General features: G+C 34.9%; 1 protein-coding gene across 4 annotated transcripts in view; it reads left to right on the top strand.

Moving 5' to 3' along the window:
* NRK (Nik related kinase) overlaps nt 1–26535 on the top strand; it is a 141041-nt gene extending 114506 nt beyond the window's left edge. Inside the window, exons 20-29 of one of the 4 annotated variants that reach the window (XM_031660720.1) lie at nt 984–1170; nt 1899–2054; nt 5291–5434; nt 7731–7889; nt 11883–11983; nt 13802–13945; nt 14245–14394; nt 17207–17366; nt 20657–20796; nt 23125–26535. In XM_031660720.1, the coding sequence (XP_031516580.1) occupies nt 984–1170; nt 1899–2054; nt 5291–5434; nt 7731–7889; nt 11883–11983; nt 13802–13945; nt 14245–14394; nt 17207–17366; nt 20657–20796; nt 23125–23220 (1437 nt within the window). In that variant the 3' untranslated portion in view covers nt 23221–26535. Of the gene's footprint in view, nt 1–983; nt 1171–1898; nt 2055–5290; nt 5435–7730; nt 7890–11882; nt 11984–13801; nt 14224–14244; nt 14395–17206; nt 17367–20656; nt 20797–23124 lie in introns of those variants that run through there. The other 3 variants (XM_009198048.4, XM_009198049.4, XM_031660719.1) reach the window with 3 other exon arrangements.
* Nucleotides 26536–27403: the final 868 nt, after the last annotated feature.

Here is a 27403-nt window from a genome sequence, read left to right as displayed (position 1 = left end):
CTCCAGTTATCTCAAGGAATGTTTTGGAAATTTATAGAGGAAGTGGATCTTCCTTTCATTTTAATTTAAAAAGGACATGGTGTCATGCCATGTTTTTGTGGTTGAAAAGGTCATAAAAACCAGTCTTTTACAGAATAGCACAGCTCTCTCAGTGCCAAGAATCGCTGTTTAGACACAAAGATGAGCTTATCAACAGAAGAACTTACCAACAATAGTTGACATATTTTCCCACAGGACAGGGCATACCACATAAATTGTCACATTTTGTGGTTTTTATCCTTGAGTATCTTCTTTGTAAGTTGATGAAAGCCAGCTACATTTTCAGTGATGCGTGTTTACACTCTTGAATTTGTGTTGTTTGATTTTCCTTCATTTTCTTTATCATTTGAAAGTTATTTCTGCAGGGTTTTCATGCTTTCAGTTTTGTGAAGGTACCTTAAAGCAGTGGAACAGACATCCCCACACTGTGCTTTATATTTTTTCAAGAGGCTGTTTCGCATAGCCTAGCTGGATGTATGCTTTGGAATCAGACAGACTTTGACTTCAAACTCTACTTCCCCTACTTACTAGTATTATGACTGAATAAATTATTTACTATCTCTAAATTTTAAATTTGTATAAGTAAATTGGAGATAATTATACTTACTTGTTGGGCTATAGTAAGGAGTCACAAAGATATCTAAATATGATGCCTAGCAAAGTAGCTGATACATGGTAAAAATTCCACAAATGTTAAGTCCCAAATTGTACAGTTGGGTACCTATAGCGCCTTGCATTTCACCTGTACCATCAGTCATCTCAATAATAGATTAGTTCTGTCTCTTCTGATGACATTGTTGAGTTTTTCTAGTAAATGTGGATTTTATAAGAATGTAGATGTTATAGATCTTGCATTTTATTTTCCAAATGACCCCTCACTAGGCATATTTCTCCTACTGTTAACCTATTAATGAAATAAAAATCGGTTTTTGGACTTCTTTTAGGAGCCAGGTGGTGGAAATGAGGCCTCAAATGCCATTGACTTAGGTGCTGCACTGTCAGCACCTGATGATGAGAGCGACAATAAGGACATACCAGAATCATCAATACAATCAGATTTTTCTGCCAATCACTCATCTCCTTCCAAAGGTTTTGGGAGGTCTGCTGATGCTAACTTTGCCAGTGCCATCTGTGAGTGTGTTCAATATAATCTCCAAATGCTACTATCTGTTCACATATTAAATAGTGTTTAACCACTGCTTCATGATCTGTTAGGAATCAAATTATTATTCTCACATTCAGTTGAAATAAACTCAGATTGGTATATGCTTTTAAAACATCTATGCTTTACTGAATCTTTATGGTACCTAAATTTGAACTACAATTGAGAAATTGAGTCCCTTATCTGGATTTATGTGTGTTTTCTAATCACAATAACTGAAAATATATTCATGCTCAACAATGTATTTTAACCATCATGATTTGTGTTATCTGATGGTTTCAGAGTTACTGAAACTATACTTTCAGTAAAAAATAAAATACAATAAAAGGAAAGAAATTTGTTTGTTTTTTATTTTGAGATAAGATCTCGCTCTGTCACTTAGGCTGGATTACAGTGGCATGATCACGGTACATGGTAGCCTCAACCTCTGGTTCTTAATGATCCTCCCACCTTGGCCTCCCAAGTGTTGGGATTACAGGTGTGAGCCACACTACCTGGCCAAAGAAAATAAATTTGGCTAAGTCGTGCCTCATTTGTGGAGGCACTGTAGCATATAAGGTGAATAGATGAGTAATTTAATTTTTTTTTCTATAACTCCATCAGGTGCAGATTTTTCTTTTTTAAAAAAAAATTTTCTATAATCCATCAGGCACAGAACTAGTAATTTCTCTTATTATCTCCCCTTACATCTTTGCAGTATATGCTGGATTTGTAGAATTACCTGAGGAATCACCTAAGCAACCCTCTGAAGTCAATGTTAACCCACGCTATGTCTCTCCTTCATGTAAAAAACCACTAATCCACATGTATGAAAAGGAGTTCACTTCTGAGATCTGCTGTGGTTCTTTGTGGGGTGAGTTTGGTTTGTTTTCTTAAAGAATATATTTTTACGTAGCAAACCTGTGAAAATCATAGACATAGAATATTTGTTTACTCTTACCAAGTCATTAAAATAAAAATGTATTTATAGTAGTTAATTTACTCAGAATTAGTTTTGCTGATTTTTTTTCACTCAGTGCAGTTGGATGTTTGAATTGATAACCCCCTCCTTTGTATTCTATTTCTTTTAAACCTGAGTTAACTTGGATGGCAGGCGAATCACGAGGTCAGGAGTTTGAGACCAGCCTGGACATCATAGTGAAACTTTGTACTAAAAATACAAAAAATTAGCTGGGTGTGGTGGCAGGTGCCTGTAATTCTAGCTACCTGGGAGACTGAGGCAAGGAGAATTGCTTGAACCTGGGAGGTGGAGGTTGCGGTGAGCAGAGATCATGCCACTGCACTCCAGCCTGGGCAACAGTGCAAGACCCCCCCTCTGTCTATATATATATATATATATATATATATATATATATATAATATATATTATAAATATAATATATAAATAACATATATTACATATAATATAACATAAATAATATAATATATAATATATATACACAATTGGACTAGGTTATGATTGTTACAGAGTTTAAGATTCATATTTCTTGGAAATCAAAACCACAATGAGATACCATCTCACACCAGTTAGAATGGCAATCATTAAAAAGTCAGGAAACAACAGGTGCTGGAGAGGATGTGGAGAAATAGGAACACTTTTACACTGTTGGTGGGACTGTAAACTAGTTCAACCATTGTTGAAGACAGTGTGGTGATTCCTCAAGGATCTAGAACTAGAAATACCATTTGACCTAGCCATCCCATTGCTGGGCATATACCCAAAAGATTATAAATCATGCTACTATAAAGACACATGCACACGTATGTTTATTGTGGCACTATTCACAATAGCAAAGACTTGGAACCAACCCAAATGTCCACCAGTGACAGACTGTATTAAGAAAATGTGGCACATATACACCATGGAATACTATGCAGCCATAAAAAAGGATGAGTTTGTGTCCTTTGTAGGGACATGGATGCAGCTGGAAACCATAATTCTCAGCAGACTATCGCAAGAACAGAAAACCAAACACCGCATGTTCTTACTCATAGGTGGGAACTGAACAATGAAATCACTTGGACTCGGGAAGGGGAACATCACACACTGGGGCCTATTATGGGGAGGGAGGAGGGGGGAGGGATTGCACTGGGAGTTATACCTGATGTAAATGACAAGTTGATGGGTGCTGACAAGTTGATGGGTGCAGCACACCAACATGGCACAAGTATACATATGTAACAAACCTGCACGTTATGCACATGTACCCTAGAACTTAAAGTATAATAATAAAAAAAAGAAAGAAAAAAAAATGTGGCTATTGTGATATACCTATAAAAACTAATAAAACTTAAAAAAAATCATATTTCTAATTTAGGGTAGTGTTCAACATATGATACTTTATGAGGTATTCCAAGAAATATTTCTTCAAGATCTTGTTTTTAAAAAGCCTTGGAAATTTGTAGAAAAAGTTCCTTCTATAATGTCTTAACTCAGATAGACTTTTTAAAATCCTTTGTTTCAGAAGAATTATAACCACATTGGCAATGCTGAGACAATATTTTACCTCAAGCCAATCTGAATTATAAATGAAACAGAATAAATAAATGCAAGAAAGGAAGAAATCCAAAGTAATTGACAACCTCTGTCTTGCAATTTCTTTTCTTTTCTTTTTTTTTTTTTTGAGACAGAGTCTCGCTCTGACGCCCAGGCTGGAGTGCAGTGGCGCTATCTCGGCTCACTGCAATCTTCTCCTCCCGAGTTCACACCATTCTCCTGCCTCAGCCTCCTGAGAAGCTGGGACTACAGGCACCCGCCACCACGCCTGGCTAATTTTTTGGTATTTTTAGTAGAGACGGGGTTTCATCATGTTAGCTAGGATGGTCTCGATCTCCTGACCTTGTGATCCACCTGCCTCGGGCTCCCAAAGTGCTGGGATTACAGGAGTGAGCCACAGCGCCCAGCCTGTCTTGCAGTTTCATAGATTTTGCTTAATGTATGATTGAACAAAGTGCAGGGTTTTAAATTAAAAATAGAAATGGTAACAAACATTGTAATTATATGGATTAAAGAATTTTTAAAAATCATCTCAAAGTTCTGCTAATTTAGTGTGTCAAACAACAAGATAGCATGAATATTTCAGTCTGGCAACTGCCCAGAAATGTAGTTAATGTCTAATAACTCATTGTTATAACCTGTAATTTTATATTTTGAAAAATAAAAAATTATGGTAAAAATTGACTATACTTCTTCCTCCTTCTCTGATTCCCCTGTTCGAAGAAGATGCAGCTCCTAAACATGCCATTGGCCATAAGTTAGAGAACTGGTTAACGATAGGGTGAGAAAATGAAGGCAAAATCACTTAAGTTTTCTCCTTATGCTCAGGGAGCACAGGTATGCTCCAAGTGCAAGGAGGACTGTGAAATTTTATCTTGTTACATTACTTGGCTGGTTATTTCCTATATCACTTTATGGTGAAAAGCTCCCATAGTAGTTTCAAGTGTAATTTAACTTTAGTTCTGTCTTCTATTTCAGTCCTCTTATTTGATCTTTAAACAGTGCTTATGTTTGAACCAATAGAGCCAGTCAACAAATAAAAGAGAGTGTAGAAATTGAGATACATGAAGGTAGGAATTAATTTCACAGGCATTTGACAACGGTAAATTTTTAACAAATTCATGAACAGAGAATCATTCAATTTAAAAACAATTACTTACATATAATTATTTTAAAAACATTCAAACATTTACTTATGTTTAGAAATGAGAAATGGGCTGAATTGAACTCTTTGCATGTGCTAGACTAAGAATGTTTAATGATAATTTTCAAAAATGTTGATTGATTTTGATAAAGTTCAGAACACTACTAAAGGGTGCTAAGATATACATAAATTTCCATTTGTGAGATGGCATACCAGATGCCAGCCAGTGGAATACTGCCAGAGGGAATTATCTTCTATATTTTTATGTATTTTGTTGAAATTTGTTCTGTTGGTAGAGAGTACATAGTTACACAGTATGAGGTCAATATAGCCTAAACTGATAAGTCATCTTTACATAGATCAGCATACTGGAATAGCAAAAATAGTAATATAGATGCAATTATGAAAAATAATCTGAGCTAATATAGCACTTTTTATATATGAACAGGAGTCAATTTGCTGTTGGGAACCCGATCTAATCTATATCTGATGGACAGAAGTGGAAAGGCTGACATTACTAAACTTATAAGGCGAAGACCATTCCGCCAGATTCAAGTCTTAGAGCCACTCAATTTGCTGATTACCATCTCAGGTTTGTTAAAGAACTAAAATTAGCTGAGTAATTATGCAGATTAATTAGTCTGCAAACTGGGTTAAAGACTTTCTCAGGTGAAAGTGTTCATAGAAGAGCACTTTAAATATAACCTTTAATTGGGACACCAGACTTTCCTACTTGTATTCTCTTATCTATTTACAATTTAAAGTAATTTCCTTTTATTATAAAGTACCTAACCTAGGTTACTGATAAGAAAAACCACAACATTTGCATCCTTGCATGTTCTCTCCAGTGCAGCTTCCTACAACTTCAGATCTCTAATTTTCATTCACTCGTGCACAGGACTGCATCAACATCCACCATGTCTCATTCTTGTGATGTGTTAGAAGCAACAAAGAACAAAGTGAATAATAATCAGATATAAAAGAGACTTGTCCTTAGTATTTAACCTTATCACAAGGGCCTACAGATAGTTTGTAACAAGACTGGATCCATTAAGATCTTTACACCTTTTCCAAATAGTAGTTAAATTTCTTAGTTTTGGTCAGTCAGAGCCTGAACCTTAGAATACAAGAGAGCAAGTAAATGAGTGTTAAGAGTGATCGCGATTAGTAAACAGCATTTAGTATCAGGAAAGCACCAATATTAAAGCTGATTATAAGCAAAAGATGATTGACAAAAGGAGAGAAAAAGTAAGAAAATATGGCTTGTCTATGGAATGAAATGATGCTAATTACAGACTTTATATGAGTTTATATATTTTTATTATATATAACATGTTTTATATATAATTAGTGCACAAATTGCCATGTTGCACACTAATGATTGTGTATTATTCCTAAAATGATTAACTTTGCTTTATGTTTTGGTTAGAGGAGAAATCCCTTTAGAGGTATGCTCAGACTTCATGATTTTTTAAATCATGTTTTATAGTCAGTTGCTTATAATGGTTTAAGGTATGTGGAAGTAATATTTGTTGTTTGAAAACATCTGGGTGGCTTATAGACTACATATCTGTATAACAGATTTCTTTACTCTTTATCCAACTTCCTCTAATCTAAATGTGTTCTTCTCTAATTCTTGAGCTTCTCTGAAATGTGGAATACTTTTCCATCAAACAGTACTGAGAACATCAGTATAAGAAGATACTCACTAGTTTAAAGCACAAATTTATTTTACCATTTAAGAAATAGAATAGCCGTTGTGTATTAGTCCGTTCTCATGCTGCTATAAGGACATACATGAGACTGCGTAATTTGTAAAGGAAAGGGGTTTAATTGACTCACAGTTGCATATGGCTGGGGAGGCCTCAAGAAACTTACAATCACAGCAGAAGGGAAAGCAAACACGTCCTTCTTCACATGGCAGCAGCAAGGAGAAGTGCAGAGCGAAGAGGGGAGAAGCCCCTTATAAAACCATCAGATCTTGTGGTTTATAACTCACTATCATGAGAAAAGCATGAAGGTAACTGCCCCCATGATTCAATTACCTCCCAATGGGTCCCTCACTCAACACATGGGGATTACAATTTGGATTACAATTCAAGACCATATCACATAAATGTAGATATCTGAACCTTAACACTGCTTCAAAAATGTTATATTAAAAACATATGAAAGATTAATGACGTAAGTAAGAATCCTATTGTTGGCCCTAGAAATCATGTAATAATAAACCATAAAAATGACAAAGAAAAATGATTATAAAGTCACTATATAGGGGAAAAGAAATGTGTGATTTTTTCATGTCCTGTGTTTCCTGACTGAATTGTAAGAATTTGATGGGATTTACAATTAGGAAATTAATATTAACGATAAATTTAGTTGGAGGAATATATAATGAAACTGTTCAGCTATTTTACAAGCATGCTGGAATGACAGAATACAAAGATACCCATACTGCTGTCCCTGAATACCTTAACAGTCAATATTCAGCCACCCCACTCATACACACACACTACCAGGGACAGCTTTTAGGTCTCTGAACCCCAGAGGAGTCATGACTTAGTGAATAGTCAAGGTACAAGTGAATGGATGGTAATTATCTTGCCTGCATAATGAAAGGCTTAACCCTGTCCCAAAAAAGGTTTAGATCCCCTTCAGAGAGGCACATAGGTAGATACTTTGACTATTTCTTGGAATTGAGAGACTAAAATAATCTGTCATATTTCCAAACCCTGAATGGGAGATTCTGATGCAATGCAGTTTTTTTACAAGTGCTTTTTACATTAATAAAAATATTTTTTTAAAGGCAAAATATCTTTACATTTTTTTCTTCTAATATATTAAAAGAAAGATTGATTTTAAATACTGTATCTTTTCTTATCTATTAGGTCGTAAGAACAGACTTCGGGTGTATCATCTGACCTGGTTGAGGAACAAGATTTTGAATAATGATCCAGAAAGTAAAAGAAGGCAAGAAGAAATGCTGAAGACAGAGGAAGCCTGCAAAGCTATTGATAAGTTAACAGGCTGTGAACACTTCAGTGTCCGTAAGCCACATTTCATGTTTACTATGGCAATATAAATTTTGCATCCTTTCATTTGGTGAAGTACATAATTATGAAAGGCAATGCAGAGAAAGGAAACAATTTGCAGTTTCAAACACAGACGGGATCAGGCATGTTCAGGGTGGTATGGCTATAGACAGCAACTTCAAATCAAAGAATAGTAAATTTCACTGACACGTCTTCCAGGTCTTCTATGTTACAATCTTGTTTGTTTTTTTTTTTTTTTGAGAAAACATTGATTGACTAAAATAGTTATTGGTGTTCGGTTTGGTTTACCTCCTCACCTTACTTTCCTTCCTAGTCACCCTGAATATTCCAGATAAACCGGTATTTTTTTTCCTGCCTCTATATAGCTTTGCTATATAAATGATCGAGATTTATCTTCACAAACTTGGGGAGACTCATATGATACTCTCTTTCTTTTGGAACAACAGTAAGATTGAATCCCTCCTAATACTGACCAGGAAACTTAACAATGAGTCAGAAAGAAAATTCTATGATCTACTGACTCTCGCTCCCACTGTTGATATTCATGAGTATAATCACTATTTTCCATCTGATTAGAATATTTTCATATACCCTTTCTCTTCACAACCATCCACTGTGAAAAGTGGTAACAATCCTAGGGGTTCAGAATCCTGCTCTCAGCTGTAAAAAACTGTGAGCTAATGTCATCCCATTCTGTTCTATTTCTGAAACAAACCCTCCTCTACTCTCGGCCTTCTTTTGCTTCTTTCCCTCTTCATTAATTGCCTCTTCAGGCAAACTGGTGGCATAGGTGAGAAATAACTGGAATCACATTATATAAATTGCAATGGGATACTTCTATCCTGACTGACTATTATTGTTCTGCATATAAAGTGACCTTCTCAGGATAGGTTTTTGTATGTGTGTGCATATGTATACATACACCACTAAAGAGGGAAATGAGTACCCAGATAACTTAAGCATTAAATAAATACACTAGTTTCTTCTAGGTTTAGGTATCACTACTTCACTCCAGATCATATTATGCAAATGTGATAGTCCCAGAGGTGAAAGATATCCCCAGATGTTAACTTGGGCGTTTATATAGCAAAACTACCTCCTACTAACTTGTAAAATATTAGTTCAGTAAGAGATAGTCACAAAGGTACTCATATTGCAAATCTGTGCTCTTTGTAAGGGGTGGAATAGTTAAGTTTAGTTTTCCTGGCTGACCCCATTCCAGTCCACCTAAGCTCTCAGAACAGCAAAAAGCATTCGTCCCACTGACAGGTGGAATTAGTATCATCTTCACACAGGAAGACAAGAACAGATCATAGTTGCCTGGTATTTTCAGAGCCTTCCAAGATCCACAAGACAGTGAACTGGCACCAATTACTACCCTATATTAAATATATAGGAAGTGTTTTAAGAGAGAATATTTTTGATTGTTGGAGGATTAGTAATCATGCTCCTTTGACCTACTTGGGAGCAATGCAAAAGAAAATGCAAGAGCAAGCTAGACCCAGAGAGAGAGAGAGAGAGAGAGAGAAAGCTACACCCAGAGAGAGAGAGAGTAAGCTACACCCAGAAAGAGAGAGAGAGAGAGAAAGAGAGAGAGAGAGAGAGAAAGAGAGAGAGAGAGTGAAAGAGAATGCGTCGGGATGGCAGAAGAAATTGCAGCCAAGGAAGGGCGTTATAGCACAAAGTATAAATCTATCAGGTAAGACAACATATTCCATAAGAACCAGAAGGGCTAATCAAGAGCAAGCATATACCTAATTGTACTTTTTAATTTACCTTTTAAAACAGCCCTATTGAAATAATGTACATACCATGAGATACACTTGTTTAAAGTGCACAATTCAATGGGTTTTAGGAGGTCTATCGAGTTATGTAACAATCACCATGATCTAATTTTTATCATCCCCCAAAGAAACCCCATATTCATTAACAGTTATCCCGCATTCCGTCTTTCTTTACTTCCCCCTCTACCACTCACGGTCCTAGGTATCCATGATAAACTGATAAATGGTTACCTAGGACTTTCTTTCTCTATAGATTTGCCTCTTCTGGACAATTACTATAAATGGAACCATATATTATGTTGTGTTTTATGACAGACTTTTACTTAGCGTAATATTTTCAAGGTTTGTCTATGTTATATATAACATGTATCAGTGATTCCTTTTTATTGATGAGTAGTATTGCATTGAATGGATATACCACATTTTGTTTATCCATACATCAGTTGATGGACATTTGCACTCTTTCCACTTTTTGGCTATTAAAAATAATGCTACTATGAACATTTCATACATCTTCATATGTGGATATGTATGGTTTTTTTTTTCTTGGATAATATTGTTACACTGTTTTTCAAAGTGGTTGCACCGTTTCACATTGCTATCTGTAATGTATGAGGGTTCTATATTCTCTATATACTTGTGAGCACTTGTAGATGTCTGTCTTTTGATTTTAGCCATCCCTATGGGTGTAAAGTGGGATGTTATGAAAGTTTCAATTTGCAGTTCCCTTATGATTAATGTTGTTGAGTATCTTTTCATATGTTTACTGACCATTTGGAGACATGTCTATTCAAGTCCTTTGCCTGTTTTTTAATTGGTTTGCTTATCCTTTTGCTGTTGAGTTGTAAGCATTCTTTAAGTATTCCACATACTAGACTCTTTTTTTCTTTTGAGGCAGAGTCTCGCTCTGTTGCCCAGGCTGGAGTGCAGTGGAGTGATCTCAGCTCACTGCAACCTCCACCTTCCAGGTTCAAGATATTTTCCTGCCTCAGCCTCCCGAGTAGCTGAGATTACAGGTGTTTGCCACCACATCCACTTATTTTTTGTATTTTTTTTTTTTTTTAAGTAGAGATGGGGTTTCACCATGTTGGCCAGGCTGGTGTCAAACTCCTGACCTCAAGTGATCCACCCACCCTGCCCTCCAAAGGAATGGGATTACAGGGGTGAGTCACTGTGCCCAACCCATATACTAGACTCTCATCAGAATATGATTTGCAAGTATTTTCTCCTATTCTGTATGTTGTATTTTCGCTTCCTTGATAGTTTCCCTTGGTGCCCCAAATTTTTATTTTTGATGAAGCCTAATTTATCTTTTTTTTTTCCTTTTCTTGCTTTATACTTTGGGTGTCAAATATAAGAATTCATTGCTATATTCAAGGTCATCAAGATTTATCCCTATGTTTACTTCCAAGAGTTTTATTGTTTTAGTTATGACATTTAGGTATTTGATCAATTTTGAGTTAATTTTGTATATGGTGTGAGATTTGGGCTCCAACTTTACTGCTTTGCATAGGTGTATCCGCTTGTCCCAGCACCATTTGTGGAAGAGACTGCTTTTTCCCTATTGAATGGTGTAACACCATTGACCATAGATGTATGGGTTTATTTACCAACTCCCAATTTTATTCCATTGATCTCTATGTCTCTCCTTATGTTATTTAATACCATACTGCTTTGATTACTGTAACTTGTAGTAAGCTTTGAAATTGGAAAGTGTGAGTTCCCCAACTTAGATTTTCTTTTTCAACATTGTTTGGCTATTAGGAGCTTCCTAAGATTCCATGTGAAATACAGGATCAACTTTTCCATTTCTTCAATAAAAGGCCATTGGGATTTTAATAGGGATTGCATTGAACCTATGGAGACAATTTTGGACAGTATTGCTATTTCAACAATGTTAAATCTACCTATCTATGAGCAGGAGAACTTTTTTCCATTTGTTTAGGTCTTCTTTAATTTCTCTCATCAAGGTTTTAGTGTACAATTTAGAGTGCTCTCGAAGGTGAATATGTATACTCCATAAAACTATACAATAATTTTGTCACCTTTTTGTGGGCATCAAATTGTAACCAAGTAACTTCCCCAAAATATACCATCTGTGCCCTTAAATTGTGGTTATGGCATTTTTTATGACAAATACAAATACTTGAGTGTTCTTGTTAACTCTGTGGCATCATTACTTTTTTGTGTTTTATCATTATAGTCCAACATGAAGAAACAACATATATTGCAATTGCTTTGAAATCATCAATTCACCTTTATGCATGGGCACCGAAGTCCTTCGATGAAAGCACTGCTATTAAAGTGAGTGATCTCCTTTTTCTTTGGATTATATGATTTTTTATTTTGAGAATAAATTGTGAACAGAATCATACTTTGGAATACAGATGCAGAAGTATATGGCATTCTTCTATAGTTAATGGAATTTTGTTGTTAGTTTGCTTGCTTGTTTGTTTGTTTATTTTTTAGAGACAGGGTCTCACTCTCTCACTCTGGCCCAGGCTAGAGTGCAGTGGCATGATCATAGCTCACTGCAGCCTTGATCTCCCCAGCTCAAGCCATCCTCCCACCTCAGCCTCCCAAGTAGCTAGGACTACAGGCACGTATGACGCCTGGTTAATTTTTAAATATTTTGTACAGATGGTGTCTCACTAATGTAACTTGAATATACCATGTCAGTAATTACTGTTTAACCCTTTTTTAGACAATTCACAGGCACCACAGCAAGGGAGAATGCGAGGGAAATTCCCGGCCCCTCCCCTTATAGGACCTTCCCACCAGCCCCTTACTCCCAATTCCTGTAGTCAATATGAAGACCTTCTCTTCTACAGCCCCAAACACAGGCTTTGGGTGCCACCCCAATGAATTGAAGCTGAGAAAGTCCCTGTTTTCTCTTAGTAGGGGGTAGAGAGCCGAGGGAAGGTAAAGAAAGGTATGGCAACGATAGAGGGGAAACACCCTTGGAAGAAAAAGGAGGGAAAAGAAAGCCTTTTCTCCAGTTACCTTGGCCACAATATGTGGGTATGGGAAGGGGTTGGATGGATCTATATTCTTTCCAAGCTGGAACTCTAAACACATTTCTCTCTAGAACTATTAATATTGTGGTTAGGCTTACTAGTACTCTTTCTACCTTTATTACCGTTTGGCTGAACTTCTATGGATAGGCCACATAAATTAACAATATAGTGTCTTAAACAACTAACCTTAAAAATGAGGGACTGTTTTTTTATCTAGAGTAACTTACTTGTAATGCTCCAGAATTCTACTTAAATGGAATTATTTTGTATTTATTCCACAGTAATGAGGGTTGACTAAAGAACCGGCAGCATTCTATCATGTCCAGTAGCTTCTACCCTGGGATGTATATCAGAATTAGCTGGAACATTTGTTAAAAGTTTAGATCTCAGACCCAACACCAGGCTGAATTAGTGGGTCTGGAGTAGGGCCTGGGAATTGATAATTTTAGCAGATGTTTCAGGTGAGTTTTAACTAGTTGATCCATAGACAGGTTTTAACAAAGCACTGATAAGGACCCATCCTGACAGATGCAGCAAAGTATTCATGAAATACTTCTGTATCTTAAGTCAGGATCTGTTTACATGGTACATTTTTTAAGGGAACACATCACATGTATACAATAAAGATGAGCAAATTCTTATGACTGCCTGCCAATGTCTATTTGCATAATAACTATGTTCTTCTATAAATAGTACAGATGACTGTATATACAGTCTGAGTCAACCCTAACACAAATCACATCCCTGATCTGATCTCCCTAAATTGGGCCTTGGTTCAGCTGTCAGTATTTGGATATGAGTTTATTCTTGGGTGTCTGCTGATTGGTCAGAGCTGCCTGGTATGGAGCTGGAAAGCGAAGAGATAAGTACCAGCAATCTGTCTAGCCTGATACACAGTTCTTGTCCAAGTCCTTACTACAGTTCTTGACTCCCACCTCACAATTACAGTATGGTGAATCCTGTGATGCTCAATCCTCTACTGTGATCTGATCTTGGCAATGAATCGCATTTGGCCTTTTGTTTTGTACTAGAAACCATAGGAGCCTAGAGTACATACCCAGTATATGATAAGTTAACATATCTGGCCCTTTTCATTCCCTACCAAGTGTGCATTGATCAATCAGCAGACTCTGAAGGAGACTACATGTCCTATCAAGCCTATATACGAATACTGGCAAAAATACAGGCAGCTGATCCAGCGAACCGGTTTAAGAGACCAGATGAGCTCCTTCATTTGCTGAAGCTCAAGGCAAGGAACTTGAAGACAGCAAACAGAATGCAGGGCCATACAAGGCTCTTATGATCATTGCCAATCTGACCTTTGAAGAGAAACTCAATATTTTGAAGCTGTTGAACATAATTATTTATTTGTTGTAATAACAGATCTAAGAAAAACTGTAATTCACAGGTCTCTAAATACAATATGCCATTTAAAAAATCCACCTGGGGTTTATACACTTATAAACCTGACAAAAGAGTGAGGGAATTTTTGCCTTAGTTAGAATGTCATTTTTGGCCTTTTGGCCATATTTGGTTTTATATTCACAGGTATTTCCAACACTTGATCATAAGCCAGTGACAGTTGACCTGGCTATTGGTTCTGAAAAAAGACTAAAGATTTTCTTCAGCTCAGCAGATGGATATCACATCATTGATGCAGAATCTGAGGTTATGTCTGATGTGACCCTGCCAAATAATGTAAGATAATACCTTCAGATTCCTAGAAATTATTGCATACCACCATTTGAGTTTTTCCAACTGTCAAAACTCTGAAAGGTTTATGCATATGATTAGCAATGTTTATACCGGAACTGAGACATAAAAGGTAAGTACAGAGTGCCAGAAAGTGGTCTTGCATAAACAAAAAACACTGATGATCCCTTAGTTTAGAAAGCTGAGTATATTCTGCAGATAGATTTTGCTTGTCTTGCCCAATGCTTTTTTGTTTTTAATGAATAAAGTTTACACTTAAAATCTGGACTTCTACTGATACATCAGAAGACCTGATAGCATCAGTGCCACATTACTATCTAACCATTATCAATTGGAATTGATTCATTCATGGCTCCTTTTAGATAGGATATATGCTCTACATTTTCTACCCATTTATGTTTATATATTTATAATAACTGACCATAAAGTGTATTTGATTTTGCAGTACTTGCTTTATTTTTCTTCACTTCACAATGCATTAACAAATTTTTAAAAAATACAACACCAGTATTGCAGCATTATTATGTGTATCCCTATTCTTTATTATATTACTTCAACTGTGACATAACAGCAAATTATCATAAAATGTTCTCTTATCTGGTTAATTATAGTTAGTATTTCTGATCAAAAGATTCAGCATTTTAAAAGCAGATACTCCTCAACTCTTAAACAATTATATTTTGTGAAAATGTGGCACAACATCTAAAATACAGATTGTCATAAAAATATTATACACATCATTTACATAAAGAGTTTGAACATACTATAATATCCTTCACAAATACCATACAAAATATAATTCTACTGTGTCTCAAATTTGATATTGGAAATGATGTTTGTCCTATTGAAATTTTTATTTAAAAGAAAGGCCTAAACCAACAGTTTCTCTGCTTCACTATATTTAAATTCCCACTTTTTAGACAACCAAAATTTTAACAGTTTTGCATTATACAAAAAGTCCAGGAGAAAACTTTGATGTATTTTCAAATTACTATAGTTGTGTGATATTTTGAACAGCTCTCAGAATTGTCTCATATGTCTCTAACAAATTACATAAATCAATTGTCAGGACATTAGTGGGGACAATTTTGTAAAAGTCTTTTGGTCATATTAAAGATAATTAGCTTATTACTCAGTTGTTGCCCATGATTATATAGAAATCACACTGTTGATAATGTAGAAAATACAGAACCAATCTTAGCCAAACCCACTTAAACATGAGGTCAGGTTAATTTTGATATAGCTATTGTACTCTTCAGTTGGAGTGTCTTCCGTAGCTTCCTGCATTTTTTTAATGTTGTGTCAGATAGCTTTTATTAAGAATCTAGTGCAGTATTGAACATTGCAGCATTGGTCCATGTTTACACTTATTTGAAAAGTAATTCAGGAATTTTGACCCCTGTGTTTCACATGATTAATAAGCAAGGAAAGTCATTTCCTTTTGAAGCAATTTGTTAGTTAGAGATGAGTTCTTAAAAATCACTTTCTGACCCAATTAGGATAACTTGTGTATATTAAAAAATATTTTTAGCTAAATACTCTAGTGTCTTGACCCATTAAAAGAGAAAAGGACTCTATTATCAGGGAGGTGGGTGTCTTCTGAGAAAGAATGTACTAAAAATAATATTTTTCCAAGAGTTCCAGATTACGAAAGCTGTAATGATACAAGGGAATCATGTGTGCTGAAGAATATCTGGTTACTTCAGGAATCATCTGAGAAGCATCTGAGGCTGTCTGAATTTGCAGCAGTCCAGTTTTTCTCTAAACAGATTTTATTGAGACGACCTTCTTTTCTGCAATTTCTTTTACTCTCTTCCTTTATCTTTGTTTTTTCTGATTCAATTGCTCATGCAAGTGCCCAGGGAACGCATTAAAATTGCTTTTCGTCTCTGGATCCCCATTTTAGTTATCAGGATTGTTGTTGCTGGGACATGGCCTCAAGCACCTGGCCTGAGTACTCTGGGGTTGGCAAGTATAGTTTCTGACTTTTTTTTTTTTTTTTTTTTTTTGTAATGTGCTAGTTTGGAGAAACCATAGAGGAACACAATTTTTCATCAGCAGGGAAATACTGTTAATGTGACAATATCTGTAGTTTAAGAAAATTTTGTTGCATTGTTTTGTGCATCATGAAATTTAGAAATGCTTAGATATTTCTTAGTATTTCATATTATGTCACCAAATACGTCCTTGTGTATCTTAAATGCATTTGAAATTATATTAATTGGAAAAGAAATTCTAACATTTTTGCAAAGGGGGAAATGACTTAAAGTTATATTTCAAGCTGTGGAGACTATTATAAAGCTGTCCCTTGTAAGCATTTTAAGTTCAAGCTATTTTTTAGATTAGTTTTCTATTTCTAATTTGAATGAGTTGGTTGATAGGCAAGTATTGTATATTTGTTACTTGATTTATACATTAATTACCAAAGTATTTATTAATGTGCTGAAATGAATTTTAAACCCAAGTCTGTAACAAGTAGTGTTTCTTCTATTATGATACATAATAATTTGTGAAATGTCAAGAAATATCTCTGTGTTGGAAATACATCTTTGCTTTTTTAAAATAAGGCTTTCTCCTAATTATAAAGAAGAATATTTAACAGCTATGACTTTAAGACATAAAGAAAGCAGCTTTTTTCAAATATTGGATAGCATACTTATTAATTTGGAAATAGAGGTTTCTCTTCCTCCTTGCTCTTTGAACCTCTTTTGGTCTTTATTGCTCTGCCAAGCTGCTTCAATTAAAGTAGTAGTGATAAAATATTGGACATATAAATCTTTATGAAACATAATTCCAGCCCCTGGAAATCATTATACCACAGAATATCATCATTTTACCTGATTGCCTGGGAATTGGCATGATGCTCACCTTCAATGCTGAAGCCCTCTCTGTGGAAGCAAATGAACAACTCTTCAAGAAGATCCTTGAAATGTGGAAAGACATACCATCTTCTATAGGTATGTATACAATTTCTTTCTTCTTCGGGACCCCAGAGAAACTTTTCATGGGTAAAAAAAGTGTCCTAAGAAAAGATTTCCTGAATTATTACATTTTCTTAAGACACATAAGATTAATTTGGGGTTCTGCATAATTATTCCCTTAGTAAGATGATGCCTGTATTTGTCCTATGCTTAATGAATTCAGAAGAGTACCACAAAGAGACTCATTTTGGTTATCTGAGTTATTTGCAATATTGTATAATTGAAATGAGTGCTAATTCCTTTCCACAAAAATCTATAATTTTATTGTAACTCCCTTTACTTGCAGAATTTACACAGATATTGGAAATGCTTCTTTTCATCACACTTACTGTGGGGTTTATCTTTATCTTAGGAGACTGCCAACTAGTACAAAAGAGCCAAATACTTCCATTTTTTATAGTCAGTAGAGTTCTATTTTGTGAGTGATATTCCTGTGAAGAATCAAATCATTTAGAAAAGTGATAGATATGACTGACTGGAGTGCCTGTTAGGTACCAACCAGGTGGCAACAAAGAAAAATGCCTTTTCATCTTCATCAAACCAGGAAATTTTTTTCTTCCTAGCCAAATCAGGACTGCTGATCTGGGAAATCCAAATAATTTGAGATTCTTGTATATGTTCTGAGGCTCACTGACCCTAGACGTGATTCTAGATAGGGAACATAATGCATACAAAAAGTAAAAATATTAGAGAGAGTAGAATGATTAGCTGGAGGATAGCTATTATAGAAAAGAGAAGTTTAATGGAGCAAATAAAGGAAAAAGAAAGCTGTGTGTGTGTGTGTGTGTGTGTGTGTGTAGAGAGAGAGAGAGAGGCTTAACAATTGCATCAGATATTACTAAGTGTTCCCACTTCCAAAACATTGTGTCCCGTCTCAGAAAGCAAGATAGCTCAGTAGCTAGGTTAAGTGGCAGATGTAGGTGTTTTGAGACTAAGGTGGAAATTATGTGATGCCATATGAACTAAGTACTTGGACTCTGCAAATAACCTTTTCTTTAAGTTTAGAATTTTTAGTCTATGTTGTTGTTGACAACATAGAGACACAGAGAGAGAGAGAGAGAGATGGTCTGTCAAATGATAAGGCAGATTCTTCTGTAATCTCTATAAAATGACTAAATATGATCCTCATGTGGGTTTAAGGACCACTTTAAAAGAACTGCTTTTTAATGAACTTTTTTTTTATATGAGATAATGGCACTTGGCATTGTATCTGCAGAATCCTTTTTTTTTTTTTTTTGCATGTATAGTCAGTGTTAAGGATTGTCCTGAAAACCTGCTCCAATTTCCAATTTCCTCAAACAAGTAAGAACTCACAGAGGGTTTAAAACCAGATTTAAGTGACAGAAGATAAATGCTTACAGTATAATTGACATATCTGGGGCAAAAGAAAGTACAAATAACGACTCATGTTCTACACTTGACAGTGGTACTTTTGTGATCGATATGCTAATCAGAAATGGTCATAAGGAAATTCAGTTCAAATAGGAAACTGAGCAAACCCCTATATTTATGCCAGTAGACAATTATAAGGGTCAAATGGAACTTGCGAAGTCATCTGGTACAGCTCTTGTCCTCAGGCAGGACAACTTCTGACCTAAAACAAAAAAAAGCTATTTTAAGTTGCTAGAATTTGAAAGACAGCTACATGTGAAATAAATTACAGTACTATAAGAACATGATATTTTAGTTTATATATTAAGGATATTTTGAAAGCATGCTAAAGACTACCATATAACACTGATATTAAGGAAATCAATTACCATATTTTTCTGTCTAAAAACAACTGCTTTGTTATTTAAAACTAATTCAGATCCAGATTTCCCCAATTTAAATTTTACGTTTTCTTAAGTTATAGTAAATGTGTTCAAATCATCACTCTCCATTTCCAAACAAATATATACAGGCTTAACAATTGCATCAGGTATTATTAAGTGTTCCCACTTCCAAATCATTGTGTTTCATCTTAGAAAGCAAGCTAGCTCTCAGTAGCTAGATTAAGTGGCAGATGTAGGTGTTTTGGGACTAAGGTGGAAATTATGCGATGCCATATGAACTATGTACTTGGACTCAGCAAATAGCCTGAGTTTTAAGTTTGGAATTTTTGGTCTATGTTGTTGTTGACAAAAATACCATTTTTAATAAAGTAGTCACATAGGTGAAGAAATTCAACTCTAGAGAAACTAAATCTGTTACTTCTTCCCAACCCTCTAGAGACTAATTTTCCTTATTTCCCTTATATCTGGAGTTATTTTAATTCTAGTCTGAAATTTGACTTATAAAGTCTTCTTCCAGGATAACCATTTTTCTTAGTCAATTTATTCCTTTTATAATAGAAAAAATGAAAAATCAAAGTAATTAATTGAATTCTGATTTTAATCATGTTAACATGAGAATGAAGATGGCTTATTTTGTTGTTTCCTAGACTATTTTAACTTGAGTTTAAAATCTTGATATTATTTTACATGTCAGGATTTTATTTACTTATGGAATTTTTCCCCATGAAGTACATAAAGAATATTAAATTGAAAGTTAAAAATGTAGTAATAGTGCTGTTCCTTGTGTCAAAAAATACTTTACAGCACCAAATGACTGACTGACTACATAATTAGGTTTAAGGCAATTATTGTCATAATCTATATTTGTCACAAAGTATTATAAAATAGAGTCAAAAAGTTAAAATCTTAATAAATATTTCCTGAGCAGGAAAAAAACCTTAAGAATATCAAAGTAGCTTTGGTTCTGCTTATAACATGATAATTTATTGAATTGCATTAGGGTTGCTACAGTCATTATTTGAGCAAGTCATTTTTTAACAATTTTAATTTTTTAAGAGTCAGGTTTTCATGTATGTCACTGGAGCACAAATATACACCCTTATTAGGAGCCCTTATTAAGAATGCTGTATGTCACTTATACTATAAAATAAAGAGTGGCTGTGAGTAGATTACAATGTCTACAAACGGGATAGAATTAGTCCTTAGCTTTTTCTGTGGTCTTAGAGGATATGAATACAAGAATTAAATAATTGAGACCTGGTAATTAAATGTTGATTACAATGGTGCCTCTAGATAGCCAGTTTGAACACCACTCTTGAGCAGCAAAATGGTCAAACAACTGACTATAGACGGGAAAAACAGGATGTGCTAACCTGAACTGTAACAGTGAGCCTCTTAATAAACAAACACTGACCGTAGTTATAATTTTCTATGACTGCCGGAAAGATTTTGTGTTTTTCTGATTTTTTTTTTTTTTCATTTGTATTGTAGCTTTTGAGTGTACACAGCGAACTACAGGATGGGGCCAAAAGGCCATTGAAGTGCGCTCTTTGCAATCCAGGGTTCTGGAAAGTGAGCTGAAGCGCAGGTCAATTAAGAAGCTGAGATTCCTATGCACCCGGGGTGACAAGGTATAGCTTACACCCTCCAGTTATAGCAAAAATAACGCAACCATTGAAAATGAACTAACAAAAGAAATTTATGTCCTTTCCTTCTGGCTATAAATATATTTGTGGTATATTTTTCAAACTGGCATACTATTGATTAAAAAACAATTTTATATTTTGCAGTAAAAACACTAACATGGTAAGTAATGAAATTTGGTTTTGAAAGAAGCTCATTTTGAAAAAATAAGAAAAAATTCTAGTTATGTCTTAAGCAAAGCTTAGCCATTATTTTATTTGGTTCAAAATACTTTATTGTCTTTGATTCATAGTGCCTTTCATGTTCATACTAAAATGATATTTTTAAACAAAATCCTTGAGCAAATCTTTTGTAGCTTTCAACAAAATTCAATAACAGAAGGAAAATGTACTTATGTTTGCTGAGCACCTAATTGTATAGTAGGCCTTGTGCTAGATACTTTAACAGTTATCTCAATTTGTCTTCATAAGTGGGTGTTACGATGTTTATTTTGCAAAAAATAAAAATAAAATCAAGATTTGGCAATTATTTGTATTATTTGATCAATTTTAACAACTAATTCAAATAGTTTAGATGGAAAATTTTGTGGTATAAGACTATTACCATTCCTACCTATTATAGGAAATAACAGTGTGAAGAAATAGTCCTAATAGGACTAGGAAACATTCATATTGAGAAGAGATTGCAGAGGGTTTGAGTTAATATCAGAACAGCCAGGATAAAGCACTGTACATCAAGCAAAGTTGTCAATTTACATGTAAAGAAATGCAATGGCAAAAACCTGTGTTTCAGGTCAGCGAGACCTAGAATGCAGTCCTGTCTCTAACCAGGACTAACTAGGTTAGAGAACCTGAGAAGTTTGATTAATCTTTCTGATCCTTAGTTCCTTCATCTCCAAACTAGAAATATTAATAACTGCTTTGGGAGCAATTGTGACAACTAGTCATATCCGTAAGCATCTCACAGATTGCCTGTAACATCAAATATGTTAAGTCAAGAATGACTAGCATATATTTTTAAAAGTTTTACAATGTTGTCTCTTTATTATGAGGTAAAATTACTTACTATGAAATGTAAAATACTGTTTTCATATACACTTAAAGCCCTGCATCCCCCTCAACTGTAAGGCCACAGTGAAACTCTGTAAAGGTTTATGAAGACTTTTATTTAATTAGGTATAAAGCAGATCTTAGAAGAGTTAAGCGAGGGCACTTTAAATTTTATTTAACTCAGTATAGTCATATAATTTTTTCTTAAAAGATTATTTGTTTTCTTGATGACTACTAACCGAAGTAACTATGATTGCTGCCTTTGTCTAATATTAAATACTTTTAATATTTAAATTGTAATAATTTCAAATATTTTCTTTTATCAAGCAACATGTACAGTTACATACACTGTAAGCTCACAGTATCACAAATTAGAGACTCCCTGCCTCCCTTTGTCACACTTAGTATATCTTATCATCATCATTATGTCACAAAGTCTCCTAAATATAGTCACTGTGGATGTCAGAAGCCTTAGTCTTAACAAGGAGGCCTTTGTTTGATATTTATGTGCATATTTTATTCTAATTTTCTTTATGGTACAGCCCACATTTACACAACATGTCCCTCTCTAAGCCACTGGGTTTAACTCATTTTATCAATCTATTGATGTCAGTCCATTTTGCTGAAATAGAAAATTGAGTGGATGTTAAGTGCTCTCACCATAAAAATGATAACCACGTGAGGTGATACATTTGTTAATTAACTAGATTTAACAATTCCACAGTGTATATGAACTTCAAAACATCATTTTGTATGTGATAAAACATACAGTATTATCTGTTTGTTAAATTTTTTAACATTAAAAAATAATGAAAAGAAAAAAAAAGAAAACTACACCAAGTAGAAAATTTCAATGGCTTCTTAAATACAAGCAGCAATGGTAAACAACACCTAAATAATTTGTTTCCTTATATTAAAAGAAAAGTCACCTTGAATATAAGTGGAGGATTGTTTTAAAAAGCAAAGAATTATTGCCCCCAAATTATCAAGAACTTCAGCAAATGAAGGTCACCTACAAAATTACTAATTTTATTTAACCATATAAATTATAATTATGTAGAATATAGTAAAAAGTTGTTTTAAAAATATATAATTTAGACTCCAAACTAATTTAAACTCATTCTTTCATTTGAAAAACAAACTGTTCCACAAAACAGTAAGGCTTAATGTTTTAATTAGCAGATGCAGATGAAATTATAGTTATATCAAATATCTGGTTGCAATGTATTAAATATCTGTTGACAGTGTATTTCTTTCTTTTTCAAGCTGTTCTTTACCTCTACCCTGCGCAATCGCCACAGCCGGGTTTACTTCATGACGCTTGGAAAACTTGAAGATCTCCAAAGCAATTATGGTGTCTAAAAGTTTCCAGTGATTTATTACCACATTATAAACATCATGTATAGGCAATTTGCATCTTCAGATTTCAGAGATTAAATGAGCATTCAGTTTTATTTTTAGTAAAGATTAAATCCAAAACTTTTAATGTAGCACAGAATAGTTTTAATGAGAAATGAAACTTTATGTATAAAATTAACTATAGCAAGCTCTATGTACTCCAATGGTGTACAATAACTTTTGCACAAACTTTGTAACTTTTGTTACTGTGAATTCAAACATTACTCTTTGGACAGTTTGGACAGTATCTGTATTCAGATTTTACAACATGGAGTAAAGAAACCTGTTATGAATTAGATTACAAACAGCCTTCAAAATAATTGGCACTGGGATAAGATTTTTCAGAAAAAGAAAAATATCGACAAACTGTATGTGATTTTTCCAAAATTATATGAATAACCAAAGGTTTAGTCAAGAAACAAAAATCTTAAAGATTGTTATAACCCAGACTAAGGTTGAACAACCTGCATGCCCAGAGAAAACTATGGTGACAAAGGGGAAAAGGCCACCACCCTTTTTCTCACTGATTCATGACAATTAAGCCTATAGTTAAAGACCAGTTTTGTTCTTTTCACCCATTTTTAGCTGGTTTCTCTTGATAAGAAGAAAGGAAGAAAGCCCCAGATGCTTGGTTTTTCTCGGACCCCCAAAAGATGTGCAATAGCTGTTGTTACAAACCACCAAATAATACAGTTGTGAGCCTGAATACAGGACTGAACTCCTATACACATGTACTGTAGAATGAGTACTTTTTAATACCTTAAGGTGGGCGTCAAATTCTGCTCCCCAAAGCAGATAGACTGATTTATCAAAATTATTATCTGGCCAACAGTTTGGCTATCAGACAGCATCAAATATTTTCCCAATCCAAGATTAGACTACACAAAAGCTTCCTTCCAATATTAAACAAAAGGAATTAAACATAACAATGAAAAAACTTTGCTAATATCTGTGTTTTTCAGGTTTCTGTTTTTGTACAATCAGAAATTAAACATATTCAGTGATAAGTTCATATGTAAGGACTTAATGTTAAAGGTTAAAAAAAATTCACAAAATGTACAACTTTCACCATATATATAAGTCTGCAAAATTAGAGTAGTGAAAGTCATGCTAGTCCATCACCCAAATATGTTATAGACGCCATAAACAGGTGATATTTGGTCACCTATGGTAACTGCTACCTGATGAAGAGCATAATTTCTGCATATCCATCCTCAATGCCATGGTAAGTTCTGGGGCAATAGAGAAGCAACAGAACTGCCACAAAGTATACCTCAATATAATTCCTCTAGTTCTGCTTCTAAAATCTGAGAACAGTGCTGGTGGGAAAATAATTTTCAAACTACCTGGTTAACCAAAATACAAAAGCAGCTGACTATGTGTGATTTCATAATAGCACATTTCTTGGCACTTAGTGCCAGAAAGGAAGATTTGGATTTTCCTAACAACTCACATCAAGAATGTAGTGTAGTTCATTATTGAGAATTTAGGAAAGCCTGAATCCATGAATTAAGGAAATAAATGTGACTCACATTTCTTTTACTGTGACACAATAATGTGATCCTTAAACTGGCTTATCCTTGAGTGTTTACAACTCAAACAACTTTTTGAATGCAGTAGTTTTTTTAAAAAAACAAATTTTATGTCAAATATTTTTTCTTAGAAGTAGTCTTCATTATTATAAATTTGTACACCAAAAGGCCATGGGGAACTTTGTGCAAGTACCTCATCGCTGAGCAAATGGAGCTTGCTATGTTTTAATTTCAGATAATTTCCTCATATAAGTAGTGTGTAGAACCAAGTCTTTTAATAATTCATTCTTTTCTTCATAATATTTACTCAAAGTTAAGCTTAAAAATAAGTTTTATCTTAAAATAATATTTGAAGACAGTAAGACAGTAAACTATTTTAGGAAGTCAACTCCCATTGTGCTCTGTGGCAGTTATTCCAGTAAAAATAAGCAAAAGTGACCTGAATCTACAAAGATGTCCCAAAGTAACCAAGTAAGAGAGATTGTAAATGATAAATCGAGCTTTAAAGGATAAAGTGTTAATAAAGAAAGGAAGCTGGGCACATGTCAAAAAGGGAGATTGAAATGTTAGGTAATCGTGTAGAAAGGATAGAAAATGTTTAAAGTGGCTCATATGTAATGAATATTTCCGACTTAGATGTAAATCCATCTGGAATCTTTACATCCTTTGCCAGCTGAAACAAGACAGTGAAGGGACAATGCTATTTCATGGTCAGTTTATTTTGTAAGAGACAGAAGAAATTATATCTATACATTACCTTGTAGCAGCAGCACCTGGAAGCCCCAGCCCATCACAGAAATGTGGAGGGGGGCTCCTGACTGGACAATTTCCCTAGCCTTGTAATTTGAAGCATGAAAGTTCTGGCAGGTCATGAGCAGCACTAGGGATAGAGTATGGTTTTATTTTGGCGTAATTTAGTTTTTTCAACAAAGCCCTTGTCTAAAACAAAAGGCATTATTGGAAATATTTGAAAACTAGAAAATGATGGATAAAAGGACTGATAAAATTTCTGAGCCGGGTGCGGTGGCTCACACCTGTAATCCCAGCTCTTTGGGAGGCTGAGGCAGGCGGATCATGAGGTCAGGAAATCAAGACCATCCTGGCTAACACAGTGAAACCCCGCCTCTACTAAATATACAAAAAATTAGCCGGGTGCGGTGGTGGATGCCTGTAGTCCTAGCTACTCGGGAGGATGAGGCAGGAGAATGGCGTGAACCCGGGAGGCGGAGCTTGTAGTGAGCTGAGATGGGGCCACTGCACTCCAGCCTGGGAGACAGAGTGAGACTCCATCCCCCCCCCCCCCCCCCCCAAAAAAAAAAAAAACAAGAAAATTTCTGAGTGACTGTCAGTAAAAGTAAGGTAAGAGCCCCAGAAGAAACAGTAAGCAATAAGAAGGGATAATCATTAAGACAGTAAAACAGGCAAAGCAGAATCACATGTGCACACACACACGTAAACATTGGAATGCATAAGTTTTAATATTTTAGTGCTATCAGTTTCTAGATGCATTAATTACTAAGTGCCATCTCCCAAGATTCAGTTAGTTGAAACACTATCCATAAACTAGGAATAATGCCACATGCATTCAATGGGATCTTTTAGGTACTCTTCAGTTTGTTTCAAGAAATATGCCTACTGAAATCAAATTAATTTGTAATCAATGTGTACTTCAAGACTGCTAATTGTTTTGTCTGAAAGTCTACAATGAATCATTGTTCAACCTTGAAAAATAAAGTTTTGTAAATCATCGGTTGATGTCATTTTTGAAATATACTTATCTAATACGACGGAATTAGGACTTGTTCAAATAATATTCATTTTTTTAAAGTATATAATAATGATCTGATTGGAATATGTTAGGGGTTCAGCTTGTTGCATTCAGAATTCTGGCCAAAGAGGGATATATTAATCTGATTTAAAAAATACCTTCTGGCTACAGTGGTGAAATTAGAAGCTGATTAATTTTCCTCTAAATATATAGGACTTTACACATAGGCATAGATTCACATGGTATGGGTAAAACTCAAGCAAGTTTCAATGCTGCCTTCCCTCCCATCCCACCCCAGTATTTTCAAGTCCCAAGGAGAGGAAAGGTGAAGAACTCGATCCACAGAGTGTCTTTCATTTAAGAAGGGTTTTAGTGCAGGCTGATGGCAGAATACAGAAGACAGAGTAATCATGGCAGGTTTTAAAAGAAGCTGAGTCCTTTCTTTAGGACCAGAAGAACAGAACTTCCCTCAGCAGGTCTTGACAAAGGAGTATTAAAAGTATAGTTCCATGCACATCCTGTCATCTCGGGACATTTTGGAAAGGTGTTCATCAGGCTTACTCATTAGAGCCTGTTGGGTATTGTCCTAATTTGGCTTGTGTGGCCAGGCATTCTGGAGCTGGGCTACCTGGACACATCATGCTTATCCAGGTTGTTAAGGGCTGAATTCACAATGTTTCATTACAATCAAATTGTTTTACTCAACTTTGTTGTAGGGTACACTGACTTCAGCTACTTTAAGGGACAGTGTTATGAGCGAAGGAATAGAAGTATCATCACAAATTGGAATTAGCTCAGACAGGGTGAGTCCCTAAGGCTGAGAGAGGGTATTATTCTGGGGACTCTT

The sequence above is a fragment of the Papio anubis genome, chromosome X, assembly GCF_008728515.1.
Source record: "Papio anubis isolate 15944 chromosome X, Panubis1.0, whole genome shotgun sequence".
NCBI classification, from domain to species: Eukaryota; Metazoa; Chordata; class Mammalia; order Primates; family Cercopithecidae; genus Papio; species Papio anubis.
The sequence above is the reverse complement of the archived record's forward strand: the minus strand, read 5'-3'. Positions and strand labels throughout refer to the sequence as shown.